Source organism: Podarcis pityusensis (assembly GCF_964106645.2).
Source record: "Podarcis pityusensis genome assembly, chromosome: 2".
NCBI lineage: Eukaryota > Metazoa > Chordata > Lepidosauria > Squamata > Lacertidae > Podarcis > Podarcis pityusensis.
The window spans coordinates 44,160,423-44,184,668 of NC_138029.1; the positions used below are offsets into that span (position 1 = coordinate 44,160,423).

Sequence of the window (24,246 nt, forward strand, 5' to 3'; positions counted from 1 at the left end):
TGGGAGAAACAGCAGAGGAGGAGGAGAACTGGAAAGCACTTTGCACAATGAAAATAGCTCTAATATGATTATTTAAGAAAAATCACAACAATGATGGATAAGGAGAGAGACATTCATTACGTATGGCTGCTATACCTGGTTAATTCTTTATAGGCCATATGGAGGTTCCACCACTCCACCCTAACCAGGCACCAGGGCCTGAATCAGAGATTTCTGCATGCACCAGGAAGTTGCGCATGTGCTGCTGTGCTTAAAAATACACACATCCATTCCCCCCAGCGACATGGTTAGTGCTCCTCCAGTCCTGCTGGCTCTAATTTTTGTGTGGGGAAGAGGGACACTGGACTCAATCTATTCATCACCACCTCTGCCTCCTCTCCAACCTGCCTCTCCAAGGATCAGCATAGATAGAGCTGGCAAATTGGCAATGTGTTCAGCTGTACACTCTTCTGCAGGCTGGATCAGATCATTTCACTTCTACTCCAGCCATTACACTCCAGTAAGGGAGATCAATGAACAGCAACCTCTTTCCACTCACAGACTTAAGTCTTTAATGATCCAAAGAGCTTTGAGATTTTGATGAGGGACAGCAATAACACTCAGAATTGTTGATTACCATTTTGAGTACTGATTTGCAACTGTCCCAAATCCCACAATTTATTTTATGTGTTTTCAGCTTGGGAAACGGTGGCATAGATTATATAGTGCAGTCCAGTGAAGCAGCTGGCTGTTGCAGACTTAAGCACTCTCTCTTGTGTTTGCTAAGTTGCATAGCGTTAAGAGTTTTGGAGGAGGTAGGCTGTATGCCGAGGCCCTTCTAACCCCTGGCCCCTGCAAGTGTTGAAATCTAATCAAGGATTCTAATTCCTGGAAAAGCTAGGCTAGCTTCCTGGTGAGGTGACAGACTAGGTACTGGGCTACCGATGGAACAGAAGTGGCTCAGCACCAGAGGGCAAATGGGTGGGTCTCCTCCCTCCACTGGCTGGAAGTTGAAGAGGAGGGTCAGAGTTGAGAGTGAAGTTATTTGAGTTGGAAGATGGAAGCAAGGCAGCAGGCTGGTAAGGCAGAGGGTCAGAGTGACGCCTGATTTCTCTTGCAATCCAAGGCTGTGGCTATGGGAGAAGCAAGACCCTTTTGGGGTGTCAGTGCTGTGAACCCCTCCATTGTAGGCTTAGGTTGTATAGAAGTGTAAATCAATTATGCACCATAGCCTCCGCTGTGCCACACTCCAAGGAAACCGAACCCTGGGTAAGTGTCACGGGGAGATTAGGGTGGTGTACAACAACATAATGGAAAGACTTCTAGGCTGGAGCAGGGAGCAAGCCATTGTTGGAAACCGGGAAAATAAACTCTACCCTCCTAACCCATCCCCATCCCTGTCCTGTCCCATCCCCAGTTTCAAAGGACTTGTGCTGCAGTGGATACAATGAACCATTATTATTATTAGCGTATTTTCATGACATCTTTTAGAGATCTGGTTACTGGTTCTGGCCCCATAAGATACCTCTTTTTAAACATTTAAAAACAGAAAATCCATAACCCCAAAGGTGACACTTCTCACGGATTTTGTGTGACATAGTCAATGAATATGCTAATTCCAGAAGACAAGAATTGGATTGTCATTGTTTGAGGAGACAGCTAAATTACTTTACCCCTCTCCTATTTGTAAAAGCTGGTCTAAAAGCAAGAGGTTTTGATCTCTTACTCTAAAAACCACATTCCATGCCTGGTTCAGGCAGCCAACCTGGCTTTTACAGAGAAGGTGGCCTCTAGATGGCAGTAAAGTCACACTGCTGTAAGATCCCCTCTCCTGCCCTACAGGCACTGTGACCCAAGGTAAGTCTCTTTCCAGGTCTTGAAGCTTGTTTTACAGTTATGAGCTCCTCTCTGAAATCCAGGACAGCTGGTGTCAGTCCAGCTAGCAAATACAAGGCCAAGTGGTCTGACTCTGTGTATAGAAGCTTCTGGCGTTCATTTGTATCCTTAAAATGAGATTTAACCAGTGCAGAACAATGCTAGCATCATCTGTATCTTACCATCTTTCTGTTAACATGAGTATTAATGGCATATTTCTCATTCCACCCCCTTGCAAAATAATGACATATTGCTAACTTATTCATTTTGGGACCTACTAGAATCCAAATATCTTCAGGGGATGTTGTATGCTGGTGATTTTCATGATGTTTTGTATTTATATCCTTGTAGGGTTATTGGAGTGCATAGCATTTAGCATTCACCTTTGGTGAATTTGGTTTGAATGTTTTCAGATCAGCGTTCCTATCAAAAGCAGATCTAGGAGAGCACAACCGGTTCGATGGCGCCAGAGGTGGGGAGCAGGTGGATCCTGACCGCTTAAATTTGAGACACCAAGATCCGCCACTGTTCCCATTTACTGTAAATCAGCTCGTGTTGATTCCCTATAGCAGTGGTTTTCAACCAGTGTGCCGTGGCACCCTGGGTGCCTTGATTGATGGTCAGGGGTACCGTAGGCAACACTGGCCTCTGTCCCTCTTTCCTTCCCTCCCTCCTGATGCCCTCTTGCATCTCTGCCTCTCAAAGGCTTGCACAGCTGTTTGTTGCAGCAGCCCGGGCTATAAGCTCCACAGGCAAATGGTGCCTCTGGGAGGCACCTCTCTTTGGGGGAGTGGGGGACGCTCAGAGACCAGGGACAGCAGCAGCAGCAGCTGCCCAGAGGACTCCCAAGGAGGAGTCCCAAGAGGAGGCTGAGGGAACACTCCACATGGGAAGGTGTTTGAAAAAGGATGAGAGGCTGCCAGCTCTGCAGGCAAGGTGTGACATAACTGGGCTCCTGAGCCCCACAGGGGAGCCGCAGAAAGAATGTAGTTGGTCAAGGAAGCCGTGGACTCAAAAAGGTTGAAAACCTCTGCCCTATAGTATTTGAAACCCTGCCTCCCACCATTCAGTCTTAGTCAGATGTTAATATGTATATGCATAGTCTTCTATTGCTCCATTGAAGTGTCTGGTAAAAATGGTGGAATGGCAGTGGGCTGAGACTGTTTAAAGTAACACTGAAGGCGAACTATATAAAACCTACTGCATTCCCCATATCTACTAAATTGGTTCACCTGTAAAAAGAAACCATTAAGACATTTGGCACAACTGGTACTTAAACAATAAATAAATGTCAGCTGCTAATAATGAGGATGCGATAAATATGGTCACTAGTATCTCATGAAGAAGGCTTGTGCATGTTTACTTAGAAGTAAGACCCAATCAGTTCAGTGAGCCAAACTCTCAAGAAAATGTGCATAGGATTGTAGCCTTAAAATCATAACTGAGAGCCCAAGAATACATTTTGAAAACAACAAGAACCCCTCAGTTCCAACTAAGGTCAGGTCCTGCTGGTTTTGCAAATCCAATTTCCTCCTACATTGGGAAGAATGGAGTTCAGGGGCGATGGCTGTAGAAATGGAAAGCAACCAAGGTTCATAAGACCCCATCAGTTACCTATCACACACCCCTTGAACATTTTATATCAAGCCCTTTTGCAAGGGCAGTGTCATGATTTTCCTACACCAAAACCTCCAAGACGACAGAAAGAGGCACAAACACCAGAATGAAATGACAGACATTTCATTCTAGCAACCTTTAAGATCCAAGAGGGAGAGTGGAATCAAAGCTCTGCTTACAAGATGCAAAGCAAGGAAGGCTTCATTATGAAGCTAAATAGCCGACACTCCAAACCAGCGTTGAAGCTATAATATTTATGCAAAAAAGGTAAATAAAATAAAATCTCCTTATTTGTAGCAAAGCCTACTTTGCTGCGCTCATAAATATAGTTTTCCTCAACAGGACAAGAAAGACTTAACAGTTTAATATCTGTTCCAACATTGCCCCCCTATTCTCTGACAATCCCTGTTGCTGCTCACCAGGAACATATAGGGAACATGATTAATTATTATTATTTAAAAGTGCTTCAATAAATCTAAGAGGAGATGCTCTTTAAGCTTAGCCATGGTGTGATAGAATTGCTGGAGGATGGGGGATTGCCTTTTACAAATGACTGTTCCGGAAATCAACATGTCTTAGTCTGGAGGCAGATGCTGATTTTCAAAGGAAGAAAGTGATTTGAGAAAGTGCTTCCCTTCTGCCACCATTACATCTGGATAAACAGGGTCTGCTGGTTTTTGAAATAAAACAGAAAATCTCCTTCAACTCTCAGCCCTCCCTCTTTTTTGGGGGGGGTCTGTTTACAGTCTGCAATGTGTGTGTTTACTCTGATTTTCCCCACATTTTAATTTTTAAAAAAATATTCCCCCCAATCCAAGTTTGAATAACAGTTTGGCAACATGCAGAAGGATGAGCTGGGAAACAGCACAAACTGGAGCAAGAAGCCAAATATGCACGGATATGCCCTTCCCTTTCCGCACTGTCCTTGCCTACAGGTTTCTCTCGCCAGGAAACCATCTCACCACCAGGGTGCGCTGTGAGCAGGAGGCAAGGCAGCCCTTCGGTTCAAAGGAGGACAGACTGGGAAGCAAAGGTTTCCAACTGAGGCAGACAAGGAAGGAAATTAGAAGCACAGGTGCAAACAGCAGGCAGTGAAGGGGAAGCAGGTCCCTGTCAACCCTTGTTTGGCCATTTTCTCAATAATTCACAGGGTTAAAAAGGCAGCAGCAGCAGCAGACAGCATGGTAGAGTGGCAGCAATCACCTGACCTCTGGGTAGCTGAGTTGCTTCTGCTTACCTGGAATGGGAGGGGCGAGGCAGCGAGGAGGTCAGCGCAGTGCAAACACACCAGGAGTGCTGGTCTGCCTCTGTGTTTGCACCATGGTGACCTCCCCACTGCCTTGTCCCTCCACCCACAGTAGCAACTCAGTTGCCTGGAGGTCAAGTGAGCACCGCCAGTCCACCATGCCCTCCTCTACTGACCATTAATTTGAACTCTGTACCGAAACTCATCCTAATTTATTATTTGTGGGGCTGTCTTGAAGTTGCATTGCCAGATTTCAATCTAAAAAGGACCATAGGATCTTAGGGAGGCATCCAGGGCAGATCTGACTTGCCCTCACCCCAATCCAGTCCAGCTGTGGGTTATCTGCCTTGCGTCCTCCTCTGCTCTTTCCAGTCAAAGGACATTAAGGATATCAGAGCTGTCCATCTTGGGATTTGACAACTCAAACCAGAGAATTTACAGCTATCCCTAGTGCGCGAGGGCTGTGCTTCCTCCTTCCTTCCAGCACTGTGACCAAAAGCATGGACTGTGGAGCCCTAAAGGTGGCTGCAATGGGGAGATCTCTTTGTTTGACTCTCCCATTTTGTTGCCCAAGGCCCAGTTCCAGCCTGAGCCTGGCTGGGCTGAATGGAGAGATTGAACCCAGCGACATGAGATCCATTCCTCAAATCGCTAGATCTCCAGACTCCCAGGCACAGCACAATGTAATCAACCCATATACTGAGGAACTAGTGCACCTCCAAAATCCATGTTGCCTTTCCTAATTTTAGTCGCATTTGCATTCATGGAAGCAGGGCAGGTTTAGGATGTCCTGTTTTCTCCTGACATCAGGCAGAGGGGCCTCAAGTCCATAGGGGTGATCCAGAGTCACTGGAGATGGGTCGACTCGGTTCCCGAGGGTAACGGGCTCCATCACTCCAGGAATTTGTGAATATCCCCATTGAGCTGGTACCGGGGCCCCATGGCAGGTTCGCTGAGGAGCGGGCAATGAGCCGGGCCACACTGGCAAGTGTGGATCATCATGACGTTCTTGGAGAAGGAGCTCCCATCCGGGCAATGGAAGGGCACGCTCAGGGTGCGAGTGCGCAGAGGGACACAGCAGCGGCCATCCAAGCAGGACCCGCAGTAGCTGGGCTGGTAACGGCGTGGGCTCTTGCAGCCGGCGTAGCTGAACCTCACGGGCTCACGCACTTTGTGTGTCCGCAAGCACTTCTTACCCTTCTGAAAAGAGGAGAGGAAAGTATTTGTACTGTGTGCAAAAGAATACAGCCCAGGAAAGCTGTATGCACATAAAGCATACAGCTGGAGAAGCTAGAGTCATGGAATAGAATAATAGAGTTGGAAGGGAATATGGGACAGTTGCAGGAATATGCAGCTGTCACATATGGGGGATCAAACCTGCAACCCTGGCATTATCAGCACCACGCTGTACCCAGCTGAGCTATTCTTTCTAGTAAACAAGCACACACACCGCTTAGCCCCACAGCCACCATTCCTGTAATGTAAGCCTGGAGCAGAACATCTCACCATCTTGGGCCCTAATCCCTCCTGTTAGGCTCTCCCATTCTCCAAAACTTGCCATTTTGAACGGTTGGAAGTGCAGGGAGACTCAGCTCTCGTGTCCCAGATGCTGGGCTTCTGTGGTAAGCAGTGCCCTCCCCTATTACCTGCTCGCCCTCTTCCCGCCTTCCCAACCCTCACCTTTAGTTTGGAAAAATCAGGTTTCCCGCAAGGCCTGATCTGACACAGCCGGGTCTCTTTGATCAGTTTGCACTTCGGGTTGTCGCTGGTGACGCGGGTGGAGATGCCGAAGCCACAGCTCTTGGAGCATGGCGACCAGTCCGTAGTCTGAGCCAAGCACTTGTGCTGTTGCTTTGCCACGTGGCTTGGGAAGAATGGCCTCCATGCTGGGGAAGAGAAGGGAATTCCAGTTACTGCACTGTCATTCTGAATCCAAAGGGAACGGTGAGCGATGTACTGCCAGCAGCTACACCCACTGGCCAAGCATAAAATGAGATTGAAAGGGATTAAGTTCCTTAAGAGATGTGGAACACGTCTGTTCTGTTCTCTGGATGTTACTAGACTACAATTCCAATCATCCCCATGCTGGCTGGGAATGATGGGAGTTGGAATCCAGCAGCACCTGGGGAGCCACAGGGTCCCTGTATCTTCCACAAACGGAAGGCAGGCATTGATGGACAACAGCAGAAGGCAATTGTCTCCTTGTCCTGTAGATGAGCTTCCCAGAGGCATCTAGCTGCCATCATGCTGAGTCAATATGACTCAGCAGGATTCTTCGTAAGCCTCCATGGCAGCCACACCATTCAAAATGGCAACTACAGAAAGAGGCAAGGCCACATGTTGGGTAGGAAACATGGGAAATGAGTTTGTAGGGGGGAAATGGAGGGAAGAGGGTGTGGAGAGGGGATGTGGAGGCTGTTCAGGACTCTGGCAACTGAGAACCCATCAACTCCATTTAGACTAAACTGGCCTCTGTAGAATAAATTCCCAGTAGGTGCAAACTCTTGTCTTCTGGGAAGGAAATGCCTGCATTCCTCTTTTGCCATGAAACCACAAAACAAAATATGCAGGAGTAGTGGCATCCCGACCAACCATCACTTGGGAGCAAGAGTGATACAGGAGATTGTGTGAACGATCCCTCTCAGACAGATTTAATGCTTTTCGGTCCCTCTCTTATGCAGCCACTGCCATGCTTAGCCGAAATAGCAACTGGGAACCAAAGCAAATGCAAGTGAAGGATCACATTTCCTGCCCCTCGGGAGCATCAGATATAGATCCTGAAAGGGCAAAGGCCGACTCCCACTCTTACCCCTATTTATGTTCTGTGTCTCCACCCTGTTTAGATGTCGCTTCCACGCAACACAGTGCCAGCTTTCCATTTCCCGCCCTTGGAGCAAAAGGGTGATAAACTTGGCCAGCTGCATCTTATGCACTTCTTCTCAAGGCGCAACCTGTTCCTCAGTGCCTTGGTGCCCAGACCGCATGAGGCCCAAGTAGTAGGAAGTGAAGACACCAAGATACTTGGAGGCAGGAGGAAATTTCAGGATTCCAACTAGAGAGTTAGTAGCAAAGCCTCTAGATTGCTGTCAAAAGAGAAGGTAGCTACATCACCTCTAGCTTGTGTGAGACACGGACCTAGAAATTGATAGCGCAAGGAGGTTTCATGGGTGAGATGGTGTCCCAAAGCGGTTTAAGGAGCAGCTTGTCATCAAAGAGCAATGCCACACAGTAAGCAGATGACTTAAGCCTTGCAATGCGGCCTGCTAATAAACATCCTGGTATGACATCCTACAATACATCATCCTGCAAGGGAATGCCTCTGACAGATGCAGTCTCACTAGCAATGGCTGGAAGCTTCATCTTACTTTGCTCCTCCATTTCCCATGGGGCAGATGCAACACACTGCTGCACAGCTCATAAAGCAGGTTTTTTTGGTCCAAAGGTACCTAACGGTTTAAGCTGGGGAGGCGGAGAATCCCTACAGCCATAAATCACCTCATAACTACCTATATTCAGGTCCCCAAAGCAATTGCTTAAATTGTGATGCACACCAAATTTAGCAAGAACCACAAATATAGTGCCCAAGACTATCCCCACGCAGACTCTCTATTCCTATGCAAGCATTAGAGTGACTTAATACGATGGAAAACATCCAATATAAAGGGATGCTTTCCATTCTAAGGATTTCCAAAGGAGCAGTCATGTTAGTCTGTTGTTGCAAAAGAAACCCTTTCAGGTGGACTCCAGTCTCGTCATGCATTAGCAGGAAGGCTGCATTCTCATCTGGACAGCCTTCAAGCGTTCACAAGCCAGGGGTGGGTGGGGCACGAGGGAGCAGAGCAATCAGTGCAAATTTTAACTCATACAGTACACTAGTTTCTAGACTTGCTTACATGCTCCTCTCGGTCCATCCATGCAAGCTTGAGGCATTTTCAGAGACATACAACAGCCGGCCAAGAAGACTCAGGAAGCGTGCAAAGCCAGGTTAGCGAAGCAGTGGTGTCGCCTGGGGATAGGGGGTGTGGCCTAGGGAAAATCCCAATGGAGTGAGGGCGGGGCTTATTCAGCCCTGGGGCCTGAGCCTCCCCATCCCTGCTGTAGTCCATGAAAGCTTATGCCACAACAGATGTGTTAGGTCTTTAAGGTGCCACAAGCCTCTTGGTATAAATACAGGCAGAAGCTGAATAACATTCCTGCTCCTCCAGTCACAACAGCTCTGACTGCACCCTTCAGCCCTCACCTGGTAGGTTTTTCCAGTGTCCGCCTTTGCCCACATAGATGAGCTCGTTGTCACTGGAGTCGCCATTGGCATTGTACTCAAAGGTGACCCCTCCGTACTTCTTGGGTCCTTTGCTGCACACAAACTTCTTGCAGCACTGGCCAGGCACCTTCAGGAGTTTGGGGCTGGGGCAGCCCAGGGAGGCCAGGGGCAGCTCTAGCGGGCAGAGCGGCTGGCAACCCACAGCCCCGTCGATGCAAGTGCACTGGTGTTTGCAGCTGGGCTGGAAATTCTCCCCGTTCTGGTAGATGCGGCCGTTGTATTCGCAGGTCCGGCCTTCTTGCTTTGCTGAGGAGTTAGAAAGGTATGTGTTAATCAGTTTCAGAAGTTGGATTAAAAATGAAAAAGTGATGCTGACTGTAAGGTCCCTGTAAGAGAGGACCCAGCTACAGCATCTGGATCGGTTTCAAGAAGGCATCATGGAATTGCACGGGGGCAACAGTTTCAGAGACCTTTTGAAATAAGTGCCAAAGGGCAAATGGTCCCTGACATTCATCTCAGCAACACAAAATCCTCCATTCACCTAAACTGGTGTCTAGTTAGGGATTGGCATCCATGGTTACCACAGATCAATGATGGGAGACCAGATAATGTTTAAAAATAGCCAAGAGGTGATAGGGTGGGGGAGGACTCTGAGATCACTTCCTGCTTCCCTCTACTCATCCGCAACTTCAGGCCAACCTGGGAGTGAGCTACATAACAGCAAGCCTCATCCCTGGAGTCTGTGGATGTGAAAAACAGAGCAGGACTTAACCTGCCAGCGTCGTAAGTAAGAGAAATACACTCCTCTGCAGAACTAGGTTTTTAGGGGCCATGTCAACAAGAAGAGTGTGTTTGGAGCTTTAAATAGCCATGTGAAAACAGGGTGCAAAGAGCTCACATGGAACGAGATCGGGTTGCAAAGGCCTGAGCCACGCCTGGAGAGCCTCCTGCTACATGCAGTGTGCTTCCCCCTGGCCCACAGAGATGTGCCCTTCACCTTACTCCCCTGCAACTATTTAGACAACTTTTCACTTGCTCCTTGCTCTCTTCTTAGCATGTGTGCTCCTGAACGAAGATCTTACTTCTCACACTTTCCAGCAAGGGGCAGTGCTCAGACATACAGGGAAACAGGTGGTCCCAGACACAACCGTGACCCTGGTAAATGTACAGAATTGAAGTAGTCTCGAGGAAGGAGTGGGGAAAGCATGCTTTCTCATGGGAACAGTGTTGCCCTCCAGCATCGCCTCCCAGCTCAGAGAGAGAGAGAGGTAACATGTAGCTTGCATACGTGGAGCCACAAGATGAATGCTAATACAGATCTACTAGGACCTTCAATGTTTCCAAAAGCAAGTGTGCTCTTGTGTGAGCACCATAAACCTGCTACCTAGAAGGGAGCAAAATACCTGGTGTAGAAACTGCCAAGGAACTCCCCTCCTCCTAGTCTGCAAATCTGGTTTTCTGTCCCACTGGGGGAAAAAGAGTGAGTGGCTGACTCACCCTGCAAAAAATGCTCACCACATCCATGAGAGAAGATAGAGGAGGGGAGCAACAGAGGTTCATTCTCCACCAAGCAGAGCCACAACTCAAGAGTCCCATTGTTGCCCAGCTGCCCTCAGAGATCACTTTCACACCAGTCTTCTCCAACTTGGCACTTCCAGATGTTCTAGACTACAGCTGGTGTTGATGGGAGCTGTGGTTCAAAACATCTGGAGGGCACTAGCTTGGTGAAGGCTGGATTACAAAGTCACTTCTCTCCAACTCCTGAGCTCATGCCATTTTAAAGCAAGCACACACAGTGAGAGGGAGGATAAAAAACAGTCATAGGAACAAACAAGCATGAAAAAGCTGCACAAATATTTTGCTTGGGGCAACTCTCGCCTTACTTAGGTGACCGGCAACAGAAGTTGCCCCAAGCAAATTTTCCAAGAAGCACTGAAGGAAACCCTTGATCAAGAGACTGGCTTTCTCAAAATGCTTCAGGAACAAAAATATTTGCGCAACTGTCTCTCCACACACACTCCTGTCCAATGTTTTGTGCCTCTTCACACACAATTTCCATTAACCTTTCTATCGTCATGGCAATGCCACGATGGATTCCACAACTACATCCGTCACTAGAGGGAGGTTGGACAACGTATTTTGCTACATCTGCAAATTACCTTCACCAGCCCTCACGGTGGCTCTGCCCAACCCTTCCGGACTTTGATCCTCTTAAAAGAAAACACACCTGGGACACAGGGACCAGTCCTCCCTGATATGATTGCCAAAGCAGAATATGTACATCAACAGGAAATCCTTTCCTAGTCTAGCCCCAACAGAGAACGTGCCTGGCTAGGCTGGAGGAGAAGCCCTTGCTCCTTCCTCCTTCATTAAATTATGTGCCAGTTTATGATTAGGTGCCAGTTTTGTACATAACATGCCACTGCCCAACATAGTTGGTTGCTGGTCAACACCCAGCACACTGGGTACAAAATCAACTTAAAATCACAGTAATGATTTCAAAGCACTTTCTTGCAGAGTTCACATAAAATACAAAAAAAAAAAAGGTAATCCGCAAGCACAAAAACACTCAATTGAAATTATCATCATGACCATCAACAGGATTAAGTAGCAGGAAGCATAGTTTATTTTGTATTTATTGAAAGCATGCACTCTGTCCAGTGACCGAAATAAATTGATTCATTCATTTAAAGCATATATAAACCGGATAGAAACTTAAAATAAAAAATTCTATTTAGTAGCAGCAGCAGCATACTGTGTTTCTTTCAGAGTGCAAGGTAGGTTTACAAAACGATTTCAAAAGTTATCATTTTACGATCACTGATAAACCATGACTCCAGCCAGCACCACAAACAAACAGCTATAGAAAGGTCGAAGCCCTCCTCCGCTCCGTCCTTTCGCCTCTCTTACCCCAACAGATGCCCCGATTTGCCAAGGGGTCTGCCCCAAAATTGCACTCCAGGCCCTTGTGGGGGTCACAGGGCGAGAGCTGGTCGCAGTCCTCGTTGAGCTGCCGGGCGCACACTTGGCAGCAGCCGCAGTCGTCCGGCACCAGGCTGATTCCGGGGGGACAGCGAGGCGGGCCGCCGGGGGGGCATCGGCACGTTGCGGGGCAGCGGGAGGCCACCTGCAACGAGAGAGGAATCCTGGAACTGGAAGGGACCACCAGAGTCATCTAGTCCAACCCCCTGCAATGCAGGGATCCTTTTTGCCCAACAGGGGGCTCAAATCCATGACCCTGAGATTAAAAGTCTACTGCTCTACCGACTGAACTACCCCAGGGAGGTAGGAAAGGCGGAAGCTGGCCGAGAGGAGCACTCCGCGGGCAAGTTGGGGCGCTGAAGTTCCGGATCAGGGCCCTCCTCCTCTCTTACAGCTTGCGGCGCTTGTGGGATCTTTGGGGACGCGCGGATCTTAACCTTCGCCTGGCCGCCTGCTATGTATTTATTTTAAAGGCCACACCAAAATAGTTTCCTAGATGGCGCTACATGCCACGGAGTCCCGGCATTCTCGGCCTCCCCTACCAACGTGCCCGTCCCCTCCATCCCAAATAAATCTCCGTAATAAAATCCCTGCCACCACCATCAAAGCAGCCCCGCCACAGAGGCACCGGGGCTAAAGCGGCGGCGGAGTTGCAGCTCCCAGGAGTCCACAGGGGCGGAAATTAAAAAACTCACCTTAATGCTCGATAAGGTTCTATTCCTGAGCGCGTCCACTCTGGACAGGCTCGCCAGATTTAAGCATTAGAAAGTCTCTCACACACCGGCTCGATTCCGCACCGCTTCGAGGCACAGAACACCTCCCAGGACCCGGGGATCAACCCCCATCCCCACCGCAACCGGCCGGGACGCGTGTGAATAAATGCGGCTCCGCCAGTGCAGTCACGTTGGTGAGCCCGGGATCCGCCGGGAGAGCCAGCAGAGGGGGCCGGGGGGCCAGCAAGGAACTGGAATCCAGAGTTTAGCGAGAGCTCGCTAGCATTTGATGAAACACCCCCTCCCCAAATGATTCTAGCTGCCTGGTGGTCGGTCACCCCTGCCTGTTGTCATCGTCAACAGCGTTGCGCGCACATTTCACTTGCCTAAGCGGAAGAGAAAGAGGTGGCTAAGCAAGAGCTACTCACCAGGGAGATACAGAGTAAGAAAGCAGCGCTAAACAGGACAGCCTGCCTCATTGCTGTCGGATGGGAGGAGACGCCGGAAAAGGAGCATAAATACCAAAGGAGATGAAATAAAATAAAATAAAATGACTCTCGGGCGATCCGGAGGAGACAGCCAGTGAATCGTAGAACAGCTGCAAAATTGTCCCCAGGATCCTTCGGCTCCGTAAGCTCTCCGCACACCCCTTTTTGCGCAACTTTCAATACCTACAAAGCAACTACGTTGTTTCTGTATTTATATTTCCCCGGGGCCCCTCCCACCTACCGGGCTGGGAGCCAATAGGAACCTCCTCGCCGGCCAATAGCAACGGTGGCGCACTTCCAAACATTCCAGGGGAGGGGCTTTGGAAAGGTGGGAGGGGCTGAATGAATAGAGTCATTCATAAAATTAGAAGGCTAGTGCATTCCGAGGCGATGCGCGCGTAGTCTCGCGCGGGCCAGGGTGTTCCGCTAAGCAGAGTAGCGCTTTTATGGACACTGCTGAATAAGGCTCCTGCTCCCATAGGGCACATCAGTGCACAGGCATACCAGTATGAGGAGCAGCCGCGGCCACAGTCATTCCTGACATGCAAAAAAACAAATTAGAGCGAAGGAAAAAATCACGGGCGAAGGAAAATAAGCAGAAGGAAGCCAGCGTTTGTTTGGCCAGCGCCAGCCTCTGATCCGACACGAGGGCAGATCAAAGGCCCACGAAACCAGAGAGAGACAAATGGGTGGGGTCTTTCTGGGGGACCAGAACGTGGCTAAACGCGTGATCCATTTACTTGGGAGTAAGCGCCTTTGAAATCAACGAGACTTCGGAGTGCGCACACACAATATTCACCCTGAAATTGTAAAATCATTAAATTGTACCAAAGTGGCATCAGAGGGGGCAACAAGCACCACCAGATAAGGGCTGAAGAAGATAAAGTAGCGGGGGGGGGGGAATGCATCCTCTCCTTAGCCCTTTGGAGGAGGGATGGGATATGTACCTAATCAAACATCTTTGCAATAGTGTAAGTTAAATTTCATCCTTTATCACATTTTATAATTAGGGAACCATGTCCTGGTTTGCCTTTTTAAACAACAGTACCGAAGATCTGCAAAAGGATTTTGAGAATGAATGAGTTACCTTGAAATATTAAACTGATTCTGATATTGCATGGGGCTAAATCTGCTTTCAAGTAAATTACATTCATTCTACTGAAGCAGAGACAAAACTGATATCACTGAGCCTGGCTATATTGGAGCTATATTGGTGATTTCCACTTACCATAAATCAACAGTGCCTCAGACATTAATGGGGCCAAAGTTTGGGCAAATCAGCCATCCTTATAAATAATATGATAGGATCCCCACTACCTCCAATGTTGAGGGTCCAGCCATAATTTTTTCATGGTAGATCTTCATACTATAGTTGCTGATAGATTTGAAGTAAGCCTTTTCCACTTACATGGAAGGTGTTGTGAGTTGACTAGAGCAGTTTCCCAGAAGGAAATAAGTAAAAGCAAGAAATTCAACCCCCCCCCCATCCTGTTAGATTTATTGGCCACATACTGTAGCTGCCAGGCTGATAACTATTCACACAGCCCTGACTGTTATTCCATACACCAAATGCAGGGTAGTCCACCCCCAACCACCCCTGCTGACCGATCTTTCTCTTACATACAGGAACTGGTGTCCATTAATATCTCTGCAAAGGGCAGGCTAGAATTAGAATGACAAAACTGGCTGTTCTGAGGACCCCAGCTGAGCCACACAGGGGGGCCCCAGTTGGGTGGGTCTGAGTTATACACCTTCAAGCTAGTTTTAACTTAACTGATGGCAGGGTAAGAATCCCCGGAACACAGAGAGCTCCAACTGTGACAAGTCTGCTAGCTTAAGATGTGGTCTGTACAATGTTCCACCTTCTATTGAGAGTCTGAGGGCATGCTCACATATATGTGCTCATTACTTACTTACTTTCTTATAACTTGACATTACTTTATTAATGGCACATTTATTTATTTCTTACATTTATATGCCTCCTTCTCCTCCAAGGAGCTTGAGGAAGTGTACATCGTCCCGTCCCGTCCCCCCATTTTATCCTCACAACAACTCTGTGGTATAGGATAGGCTGACCACCCCAAGGTCACCCAGTGAGATTGATGAATGAGTGGGAATTCAAACCCAGGTCACCCAGGTTATCATAATTCAACACTCTAACCATTACACCACACTGCCAAAGCAGCGCTCTTCAGGTAGCTTGCAAAAATAACATAATATGTCAAATTAATAAGCACAGAGCAATAAAACAGTATGTGAATTCCAGCATTTAAAAACCAGCAACTTAGAGTAAAACACCATAGAGAAAAACACAGTACCACTAAAAGTTTGGAACAGATCTACAGCTCTGGAAAAATATCAGTGGATTCAAATACTCACAGTTTAAAACCCTGGGAAACTTAAAAGGTGCCAAAAAACCACAGAGAAAGTGATTGATTGGGGGGGGGGTCATCATCAATATGTGAGTGTTGGGTACCATTCTGAATCAAGGTGGTGGACCAAAACATGGCTTTGGGATGACGTCACCTCTTTCTTGGCACAGGTTTGGCTGCCTCTTGAGATATCACCACCAAATGTGACTTTGATGTGACGTTGCCCAATTTATGGCATGATGGGTCCAAACTCACAAATTCATTTAAAAATCACAATATTTTATGGTTCCTAAAAATTATCAGGTGGCAGCAGGCACATCCCACGAGTATGGCACAAACTTCAGAAGAGAAAGGAGAGGATCAAAGATCCAGCACTACCCTGTTTGGACAGCTCCATGTCCCGGCTGCCATGTCTGATTCTTTGGGGATCTTGAGGCTTGACAAGGTGGTCTCTGCCATGGACCAATACTACAGCCATCATGTTACCTAGGGCCTGGCCAGTTTTTAACCTTATAAAATGCCCAAAATTCCCTTCTGGAGTCAACAAGCAAGCAAAGTCTTGTCCAGTGTGTTAGCTTCATTTCTATGTCTGAAATCTTATTTGTCACTTTCTCCCTGCCCATCTTTCTCAGGGGACAGTGCTTTTGCAATGGCATATGGTTGGTCACGGTGGGAACAGGATGCTGGACTAGGTGTGCCTTTGTTCTGATCCAGCAGGATTCTTCTGATGCTAGGAAATGTGTTGCGGATTCTCTCTGCCCACCTGCCTTTCATAGAGTTTCCCCATCTGAAGGACTAACCCCCTGTTCTAAAGCAGCCATTGAGGGGGGCCAGAAGCAAAAGAGAACAGGGCTTCTGCGTCGTTAATAGTTGCATAGAAAAAGAAATTTATTGCAGCGCCCAGGTACACTTACTGAAATTCCCTCTGCCACACAGCTATGAAAAGGTGCAAGGAAGACTGTTCTCTTTTTTCGCCAGACCACCCCACAGCAGTTGCCCACTCAGCTGCAAAATGTTATACGTACCTATTAACTTGCATACCCATTTTAAACCTGGGATGCTTACCTTTGAAGCCATAAATGGTTTGGGACTCAAGTACTTCAAGCGGGATCTCCTTTTACACCAATCCGCTTGCCTGCTAGGATCCTTGGCCAATGCCCTTTTCCAGTTACCACCTCCATCAAGAGATGGGGGTTGTTACAAAAAGGAGGTGGGTTTTTAGGTGGCATAATGGTGCCCCAGCCATGCAATGCCCTCTCCAAAGATGTATGTCTGCTGTCAACTTTGTTGTCTTTTAGGCCACAAGCAAATACTTCTATTAAAAATAAACAAATCACCTGGGCATTTTAAAACATGTCCTTTTTGTTATATTAAGTATTTTAAGCTCTGAATTTTAACTGTGTTTATGTTTGCTGGTTGCTTTGCATGCATTTGTTGTCATTTTACTTGTTGCTTTAAGGTTTGCAAACTGCTTTGAAAACCATTGCTAAAAGGTGGCATGTGCGTGTTTTGAAGAAAGTAGTACTTATCCAAGGAAAGTCCAGGGCTGGCATGGGTTTTAGCATGCAAGAGATGGAGCAGGCTAACCGGGTTTGACACTGGCACTGTGCTCAGGGGAGCTGCTGCCACCTTACTGCATACTGATTTTCAAGCAGGTAATGCTTGAACGCGGGTGGCGTTGTGGGTTAAACCACAGAGCCTAGGACCTGCCGATCGAAAGGTTGGCGGTTCAAATCCCCGCGGCGGGGTGAGCTCCCGTTGTTCGGTCCCAGCTCCTGCCTACCTAGCAGTTCAAAAGCACCCCTAAGTGCAAGTAGATAAATAGGGACCGCTTTCTAGCGGGAAGGTAAATGGCGTTTCCATGTGCGGCGCTGGTGCTGGCTCGCCAGATGCAGCTTAGTCATGCTGGCCACGTGACCCGGAAGTGTCTTCGGACAGCGCCGGCTCCCGGCCTCTTGAGCGAGATGAGCGCGCAACCCTAGAGTCGGACACGACTGGACCTGATGGGCAGGGGTACCTTTACCTTTTACCTTTTTAATGATATCTGGTTCATACAGACACAGCAGCACATAGAAACAGCCTAAGGCTAATGCTTCCCATTCTTATGTACTGCCTGCACTTCTGATGAATATTATATACGTAGGGTAGAAATCAGTCGTTGAAAATTTAAATGGGTTTAGGCTAGAGCAGGAGTAGGGAACCCATTTCAGACCGGGGGCCACATTCCCATCAAGGCAATCTTCCGGAGTCCACATACCAATGGTGGGCAGGACTAGATGCAAATGGATGCAGCTTTTACCTTTTGCTAGGTAACTTTTGCTAGCTGATATCTTCCATCCAGGGACACAGGTGGCGCTGTGGGTTAAACCACAGAGCCTGCTGATCAGAAGGTCATAGGGGGTGTAGGTCATAAATACAAGTGGTACCAAAGTCACATGCCTCAAGTTCTCTGGTCTTGATTGCCATAACTGTGGCTGAAAGTCAGGAGAAGGAATGACAGCCGTTCACCCTTGCCCAAGGATATAGGCAAGGTTCGCAGGAGGCAACCTGGGCATCCTTTACTACAAACTCAGCACTGTGGGTTAAACCACACAGAGCCTAGGACTTGCCGATCAGAAGGTCAGTGGTTCGAATCCCCACGACGGGGTGAGCTCCCGTTGCTCAGTCCCTGCTCCTGCCAACCTAGCAGTTCGAAAGCACGTCAAAGTGCAAGTAGATAAATAGGTACCACTCCGGTGGGAAAGTAAACGGTGTTTCCATGTGCTGCTCTGGTTCGCCAGAAGCGGCTTAGTCATGCTGGCCACATGACCCGGAAGCTGTACGCCGGCTCCCTCGGCCAATAAAGTGAGATGAGCACCGCAACCCCAGAGTCGGCCACAACTGGACCTAATGGTCAGGGGTCCCTTTACCTTTACCTTATCTTCCATCCAAGTAACCAAAAGGCATCGACAAAGTTCAGAGATACACCCCAGTCAGGCAAAAACATGCATGGAGGGTATGAAGCAGGACTGGGGAGGGAGTATGACTTGCGGAGAACGCCAAGGGACACACAGACACACACAGAGGGTGGCCTGGCAGACTGCACTTGTGCCTGCGGTTCCCCAACCCAGGGCTGGATTGTCTAAAGAAGACAGGGCAAAAGTATCCTAGAAAAGAGAGAGAGAGGTGTTTATCCAGGAAGATAACCAGGCACATAATAAGTTGAAAGAAATATAAATATTTATTCTAGTTAAGATGGCTCTTAATATTCTAGTTAAAATATTTAATCTTGTTAAGATGCAGAAAGGCATTACCAGATGTTAAACAACATCCCTCTCACAGTGTCTGGTATATAGGGATAAGGTACACTAAAATATTCCACCCCCTTAAATTAAACCTGTTAGGCGTGCCTGGAGTGTTGTGACATAAACTGTGTTTCATTATGCACAGTTCTTTTTCACTTCTCTAGGAACTGCTCTATCCTTAATAACCCTGCAGCTCATCAAGTGCATACATTTAGTTGAAACAAACAAACAAACAAACAAACAAACAAAAATTCCTTCCAGTAGCACCTTAGAGACCAACTAAGTTTGTTATTGGTATGAGCTTCCGTGTGCATGCACACTTCTTCAGATACATTTAGTTGTTGCTGTTTTTGCTTTCAAGCAGAGTGTTGGCTGTTGTCATGGTTCAGAATACCAGCAAATGCCGGGTGTCCTGCCTCTGCACAGTGTGCAAGTCCCAAAATATTTCTGGGGGAGTCTGGGAATCTGGAGGGAGAGATTGGGGCAGGGCTCTGGAGAGAAATCTGCCTGCCTCTGGGAGAGCAGATGAGGTCAGGGTTCCAATGCCAATCTGCACTGAGTGCAAATGGGGTCTCTCTGAGAGTTCAACATTGATCAGCTACGTTTAAGCCCTCCCAGAAGAATGCCATGTCTGGGGACTGATCAGACTGCACACTTAGAATCTGGAGAGCGGCGAGCCCCAAGTACCACTAAGTTTACGCTTAGACGTGGATGCAGAACTTCACATTAGGAGGGGAAATGGCCTGATGCTTTCATGAAACTTCATTGAAAAATAAACAGGTATTATAGAAAAAGGAAGCAAACTGCATTCTCCATCCTCTCTCACCATTTCATTTCTCTCTCTCTCTCTCTCTCTCTCTCTCTCTCTCTCTCTCTCACACACACACACACACACACTCACCAACCAGACTATGTGTGCCTTGAGATTCCTGGGATGCTTGCTGAACCCTCAGGCAGCTTCCTCTGTGGCAAAAGCCCCTGCTGGACAAAGGAGCCTGTGTGCAAGCAATTCCCTTTCCACCAACCCTGCTGGTCACTGGCACCTCCTCCGTGGTGTGTGTGTGTGTGTGTGTGTGTGCACGCGCCTATGTGCAAACATCATCACTCCTGCGGAATGGAAGGGGCAGCCAGTCAGCACTAAGAACGCCGACCTGGGCAGCTTGAGCAGGGCGGACGAGCATCCCCAAGGATGTGAGGAAGCACAGGGAGCCAACAACAGGGAGAAGGCCTTCCTTCGGGCTGGGACAGCTGGGGGAACTGAGAAAGCCAGGCTGGATCACAGAGGGCTGCAGCAGGAGGGAGCAGCAAGGTCAGCAAGGCAGAGCCCAGGCAGGGCCAGCAGCAGCGTAAAATGCAGTGGCATGGGGCGGAAAGCAGGAAGACCACCAGCAGGTGGCGCCCCAGCCAATGATAGGCAGAGCTCCATCCTCATCACGGCTGTGTTCTGCAAGGGTAACACCAAGACTAAGGGGGAGGAAGGTGACAGCCAGGGCCACCTTTTGGACTGGTTGCAAGTAAAACAGGAGGCTGGCTGAAGTTGCTGAGACATTGCCCTCTTTGCACTAATAGTCTCAATTGATAAAATGTGATGCAGCAGCAGGACGGGTTTCAGGAGGGGCACCATTTTCTTGCTCCCAGCCTCCCTTAGCTATGCTGTGACAATGGATTCCAGATATTTGAATGCCCAAGAACCAGGAATTGGGTGAAAGTTTGGAGCCAGGGGCCAACAGCAAGGGGTAACCTCATTTCTACACAGCAAGACTTGGAGGGAAAGATCCCTCCCACTGGGTTCAGTTTGGCTTATTCTCACATCATGAGTGTTTAGTGGCATTGCTGCACAGGGCCCGGTTCTGTTTTGTCCTTGAGGGCTTGGGTTCCAATAATCATTATTTTAAAAGTGCACATGGTGTTTGTGTTTGGGGGTTTCCTACGGACAGGATAAAAATGGGGCATGTTGGGAGCTTGGCCCAAGGATCCAATTACCAGTTCCTTGGCATCGGGCAGCAAGTCAGCACAGACTGGTCACCCGATCCCTACCTGCCAAAACAGCCCTGATAAACATGCAGCCTATTAATAACAGAGTGGCACTCGGGACAACGCTACAAACACTGGCAGAATTGGGCCTCTCCTTTCAGGAGTCCTGTATCCCTGTCCATTGGAACGTTCATTACTACAGTGCTCACTGCCCACTCCAAAGTGGATATCGGGTTCTCGGTCCATGACCCATGAGGCATCGCTCTCCTGCAAAGACTGGGGATCAAAGCCAGCAATCTTGACTCCAAATGTTCCTTGCACTATTCAGCTTTAGCCTAGGTCAGGTGTGGGGAAACTTTGGCCTTCCTGGTGTTGCTGAACTACAACTCCCATAATCCCTGGCCATTGGCCATGCTCATTGGGGCTGATGGGAGTTGTGGTTTGATGGTGCCTGGAGGGCCAGGTTTCCCCACACCTGGCCTAGGGAATGGGAAAGGGAGGGGATCGCAATAAAGGAATGGTACTTTGCACATGTTACTGTAGTGGCCAGTCCAGATCGGCCCTTCCTGCTATGGAGCAGGAAGTCTGGGTAAACCATGCTTGAAACTTCCTCCATATGGAAGCAGCTCCATACAGAAAGCCAGTCCTGAGTGGGCCTGTTTGCCATGTGGATCGACACTCATCAATTTATAGTGGCACCAATGTAAGTCACCTATGACAACAATCATAGTGAGCTTGTACACACAAACCAGCCATCCTCCAGAGTCACTTTCAATGAGTCTCCGCAGGGAGGGAACATGAGGAGCCAGTTTGGTCCATTTCCTTGATGTGTAAGCATTCCACATGAGGGGAAATTTGTTATTTTAGAACTTCTACATTTTTAGGAATGATTCCTCGCTTTCTTGAAAGGATTGTACCACACATATATATTGAGCTGCCTCTTAAGAGTTACTCACCTGGTTAAATTTAAATAAACCAAGGAAAGCATTGTTTAATGTTTGGATAAGATATAAAGATTTATTGGAAAATAAAACCCCAAGGTGGCTGTCACCAATGGAAGCAAAAGCTCTGAAAAGGCTCAATATGGAGGCCAAATGGCCGACATATTGGGAAATTTTGGAGCAAGAAGGAGATAAATTGAGATTGCAGAGTTTTGAAAAACTAAAAAATAAAGTGAGAGATTGGCTTCATTACTATCAGATAATGGAGGCATATAATTTGGATAAGAAAATAGGCTTCCAGGTGGAAAAGTCAAAATTAGAAACAGAATTGTTAGAACCCAAAACTAAAAACTTGTCAAGAATGTATAACTTGCTGTTGAAATGGAATACTCAGGATGAAACGGTGAAATCTGCTATGATTAAATGGGCACAAGATGTTGGACATAATATTATGTTTGCTGACTGGGAACAGTTATGGACCACAGGTATGAAGTTTACGGCATGTAATGCCTTAAGAGAGAATATTATGAAAATGATATACAGGTGGTACATGACCCCAGTCAAGCTTGCAAAAATTTATCATTTGCCCGATAATAAATGTTGGAAATGTAAAGAAACTGAAGGTACATTCTTTCACCTTTGGTGGACGTGCGCAAAGATCAAGGCCTTCTGGGAAATGATATATAATGAACTGAAAAAGGTATTTAAGTATACCTTTCTGAAGAAACCAGAGGCCTTTCTTTTGGGCATTGTCAGCCAACTGGTGCCAAAGAAGGACAGAACCTTTTTTATGTATGCTACAACAGCAGCAAGAATACTCATCGCAAAGTATTGGAAGACACAAGATCTACCCACTTTAGAAGAATGGCAGATGAAGGCGATTGACTACATGGAATTGGCGGAAATGACTGGCAGAATCCGAGACCAGGGAGAAGAGTCAGTGAAAGAAGACTGGAAGAAATTTAAAGACTATTTACAGAAATATTGCAAAATTAAGGAATTTTAGAAGGATGTTGGATAGAAACTAAGAGGTTTTTAGCTGTAATGCTTTAAGAGATATGAAAAAAAGGTTAACAATTGGGCAAAAGTTTAATGGTAAGGATTTGCTGAACTAACAAACTGAACTGGAATACAAAGAAGGGAGGTATGAGGAGGTCCGGGGAAATAAGTGTAAGGAAGATAGGCTATGGAAAATTAATGTGTTTTTAACTGTTTTATTTTGTATGTTTCTCTTTATTTTTTACTTTCTTGTTATATCTTAAAAACTTTATACTTTTTTTTCTGTATTCTGTATTTTCATGTATTTTTTGAAACTTTAATAAATATCATTCTTAAAAAAAAAAAATTAAATAAACCATGTGGGAGTGTTCCTGCTGCATGACTTCTCCTCCTTCCAGTGCTAGACAATGATACATTTTTAATTTTGCTCTTATTTGGATAAAATGAATGATGATGATGATGATGATAATAATAATAATAATAATAATAATAATAATAATAATAATAATAATGGCTTGTTTTGTCCCAGAACATATTTTTAGCGCTTAGCCCTGAGTCATAATAATAAATGAGTTCGTCTGAGTAGGAGCAGAGAGCCTTTTCCTCACTACTAAGTAAATGCAGACAGCACTAATCTGAGGCAGAGGTTGTCACTCGTAGGTAGGTGTGAACGGAGCACCTTTTTTATATGCACTTGAGAAGCGCTCTCTCCCTCTGACCAACATTCCTACCAGCAGAGGACAAGGATAGCTGCTTATGCTGAATGACTCAATTGTTTTATTTGTTTTCTGGGTTGCATTAGCTCCTTCTGTGCCTTTGAAAAAGAGAATGGTGTTGATCTTCAGCTAGTCAGGCTCAGAGGATAAGTGGGAATTTTAAAAATGCTAATTTTTAGAAGAGCATGCTATAAAATAATTATTTTATTTCAGAGTTTGTAAACTGCTCTACATTCAGAGGGTACCTGAGCAGTGTACAGATAACAATATACGGTAATTTTAGAATCCAGAAGAGCCAACATTTTAAAAAAGTTATTATTTATGACATCAGTTTGCATGATGCCTTATAGCAGCCTGCCCTAACCTGTTGCCCTCTAGATATTTTGGACTACGACTCCCATCAGCCCCAGCCAGCCTGGCTAATGGTCAGGGGTAATGAGAATTGTAGTCCAAAACATATTTAGGGCACCAGACTGGGGAAGGCTGCCTTACAGCATTACATAGGCAATATAAACAGGTCCCTGCTCCCAAGGGGCTCCCAGTTGAAATCAGACAGTTGGAAAATAACAGGAGAGGGAGAAACAAGGGGAGGGGACCAGAGGGGAGGGAAGAAAAGACAAGACCATGGGCCACTGTGGCCTTTTGGTACAACTGGGGGGACCACCTGGGAGATTCAAATCCCAGACCATGAAGCTTTCTTTGGGTCAGTCATTATCATTCAGCCTAACTGCCTCGCAGGCCTGTGGTGAGGATAAAATGGCAACCTTGGGATGTCACTTTGAGTTTGTTGGAGGAATTG

General features: G+C 47.1%; 1 protein-coding gene across 1 annotated transcript; it reads right to left on the reverse strand.

Moving 5' to 3' along the window:
* Positions 1-4,208: 4,208 nt before the first annotated feature.
* LOC308469294 (CCN family member 1-like) lies at positions 4,209-13,347 on the reverse strand. The gene is made up of 5 exons (XM_080991509.1): positions 13,102-13,347; positions 11,889-12,105; positions 8,958-9,284; positions 6,398-6,603; positions 4,209-5,917 (listed from the first exon to the last, which is right to left on the reverse strand). The coding sequence occupies exons 1-5, from the start codon at positions 13,150-13,152 to the stop codon at positions 5,609-5,611; spliced, it is 1,110 nt and encodes a 369-aa protein (XP_080847635.1). The 5' UTR covers positions 13,153-13,347; the 3' UTR covers positions 4,209-5,608.
* Between the last annotated feature and the right edge of the window lie 10,899 nt (positions 13,348-24,246).

What these genes read in the sequence shown, in the direction of transcription:
- LOC308469294 (XM_080991509.1), bottom strand. Translation starts at nt 13,152, where the DNA reads ATGAGGCAGGCTGTCCTGTTTAGCGCTGCTTTCTTACTCTGTATCTCC. An exon ending in TCTTACTCTGTATCTCCCTG is followed by an intron (nt 12,106 to 13,101) that starts GTGAGTAGCTCT and finishes CTCTCGTTGCAG; the next exon opens with GTGGCCTCCCGCTGCCCCGC. An exon ending in ACACTGGAAAAACCTACCAG is followed by an intron (nt 6,604 to 8,957) that starts GTGAGGGCTGAA and finishes TCTCTTCCCCAG; the next exon opens with CATGGAGGCCATTCTTCCCA.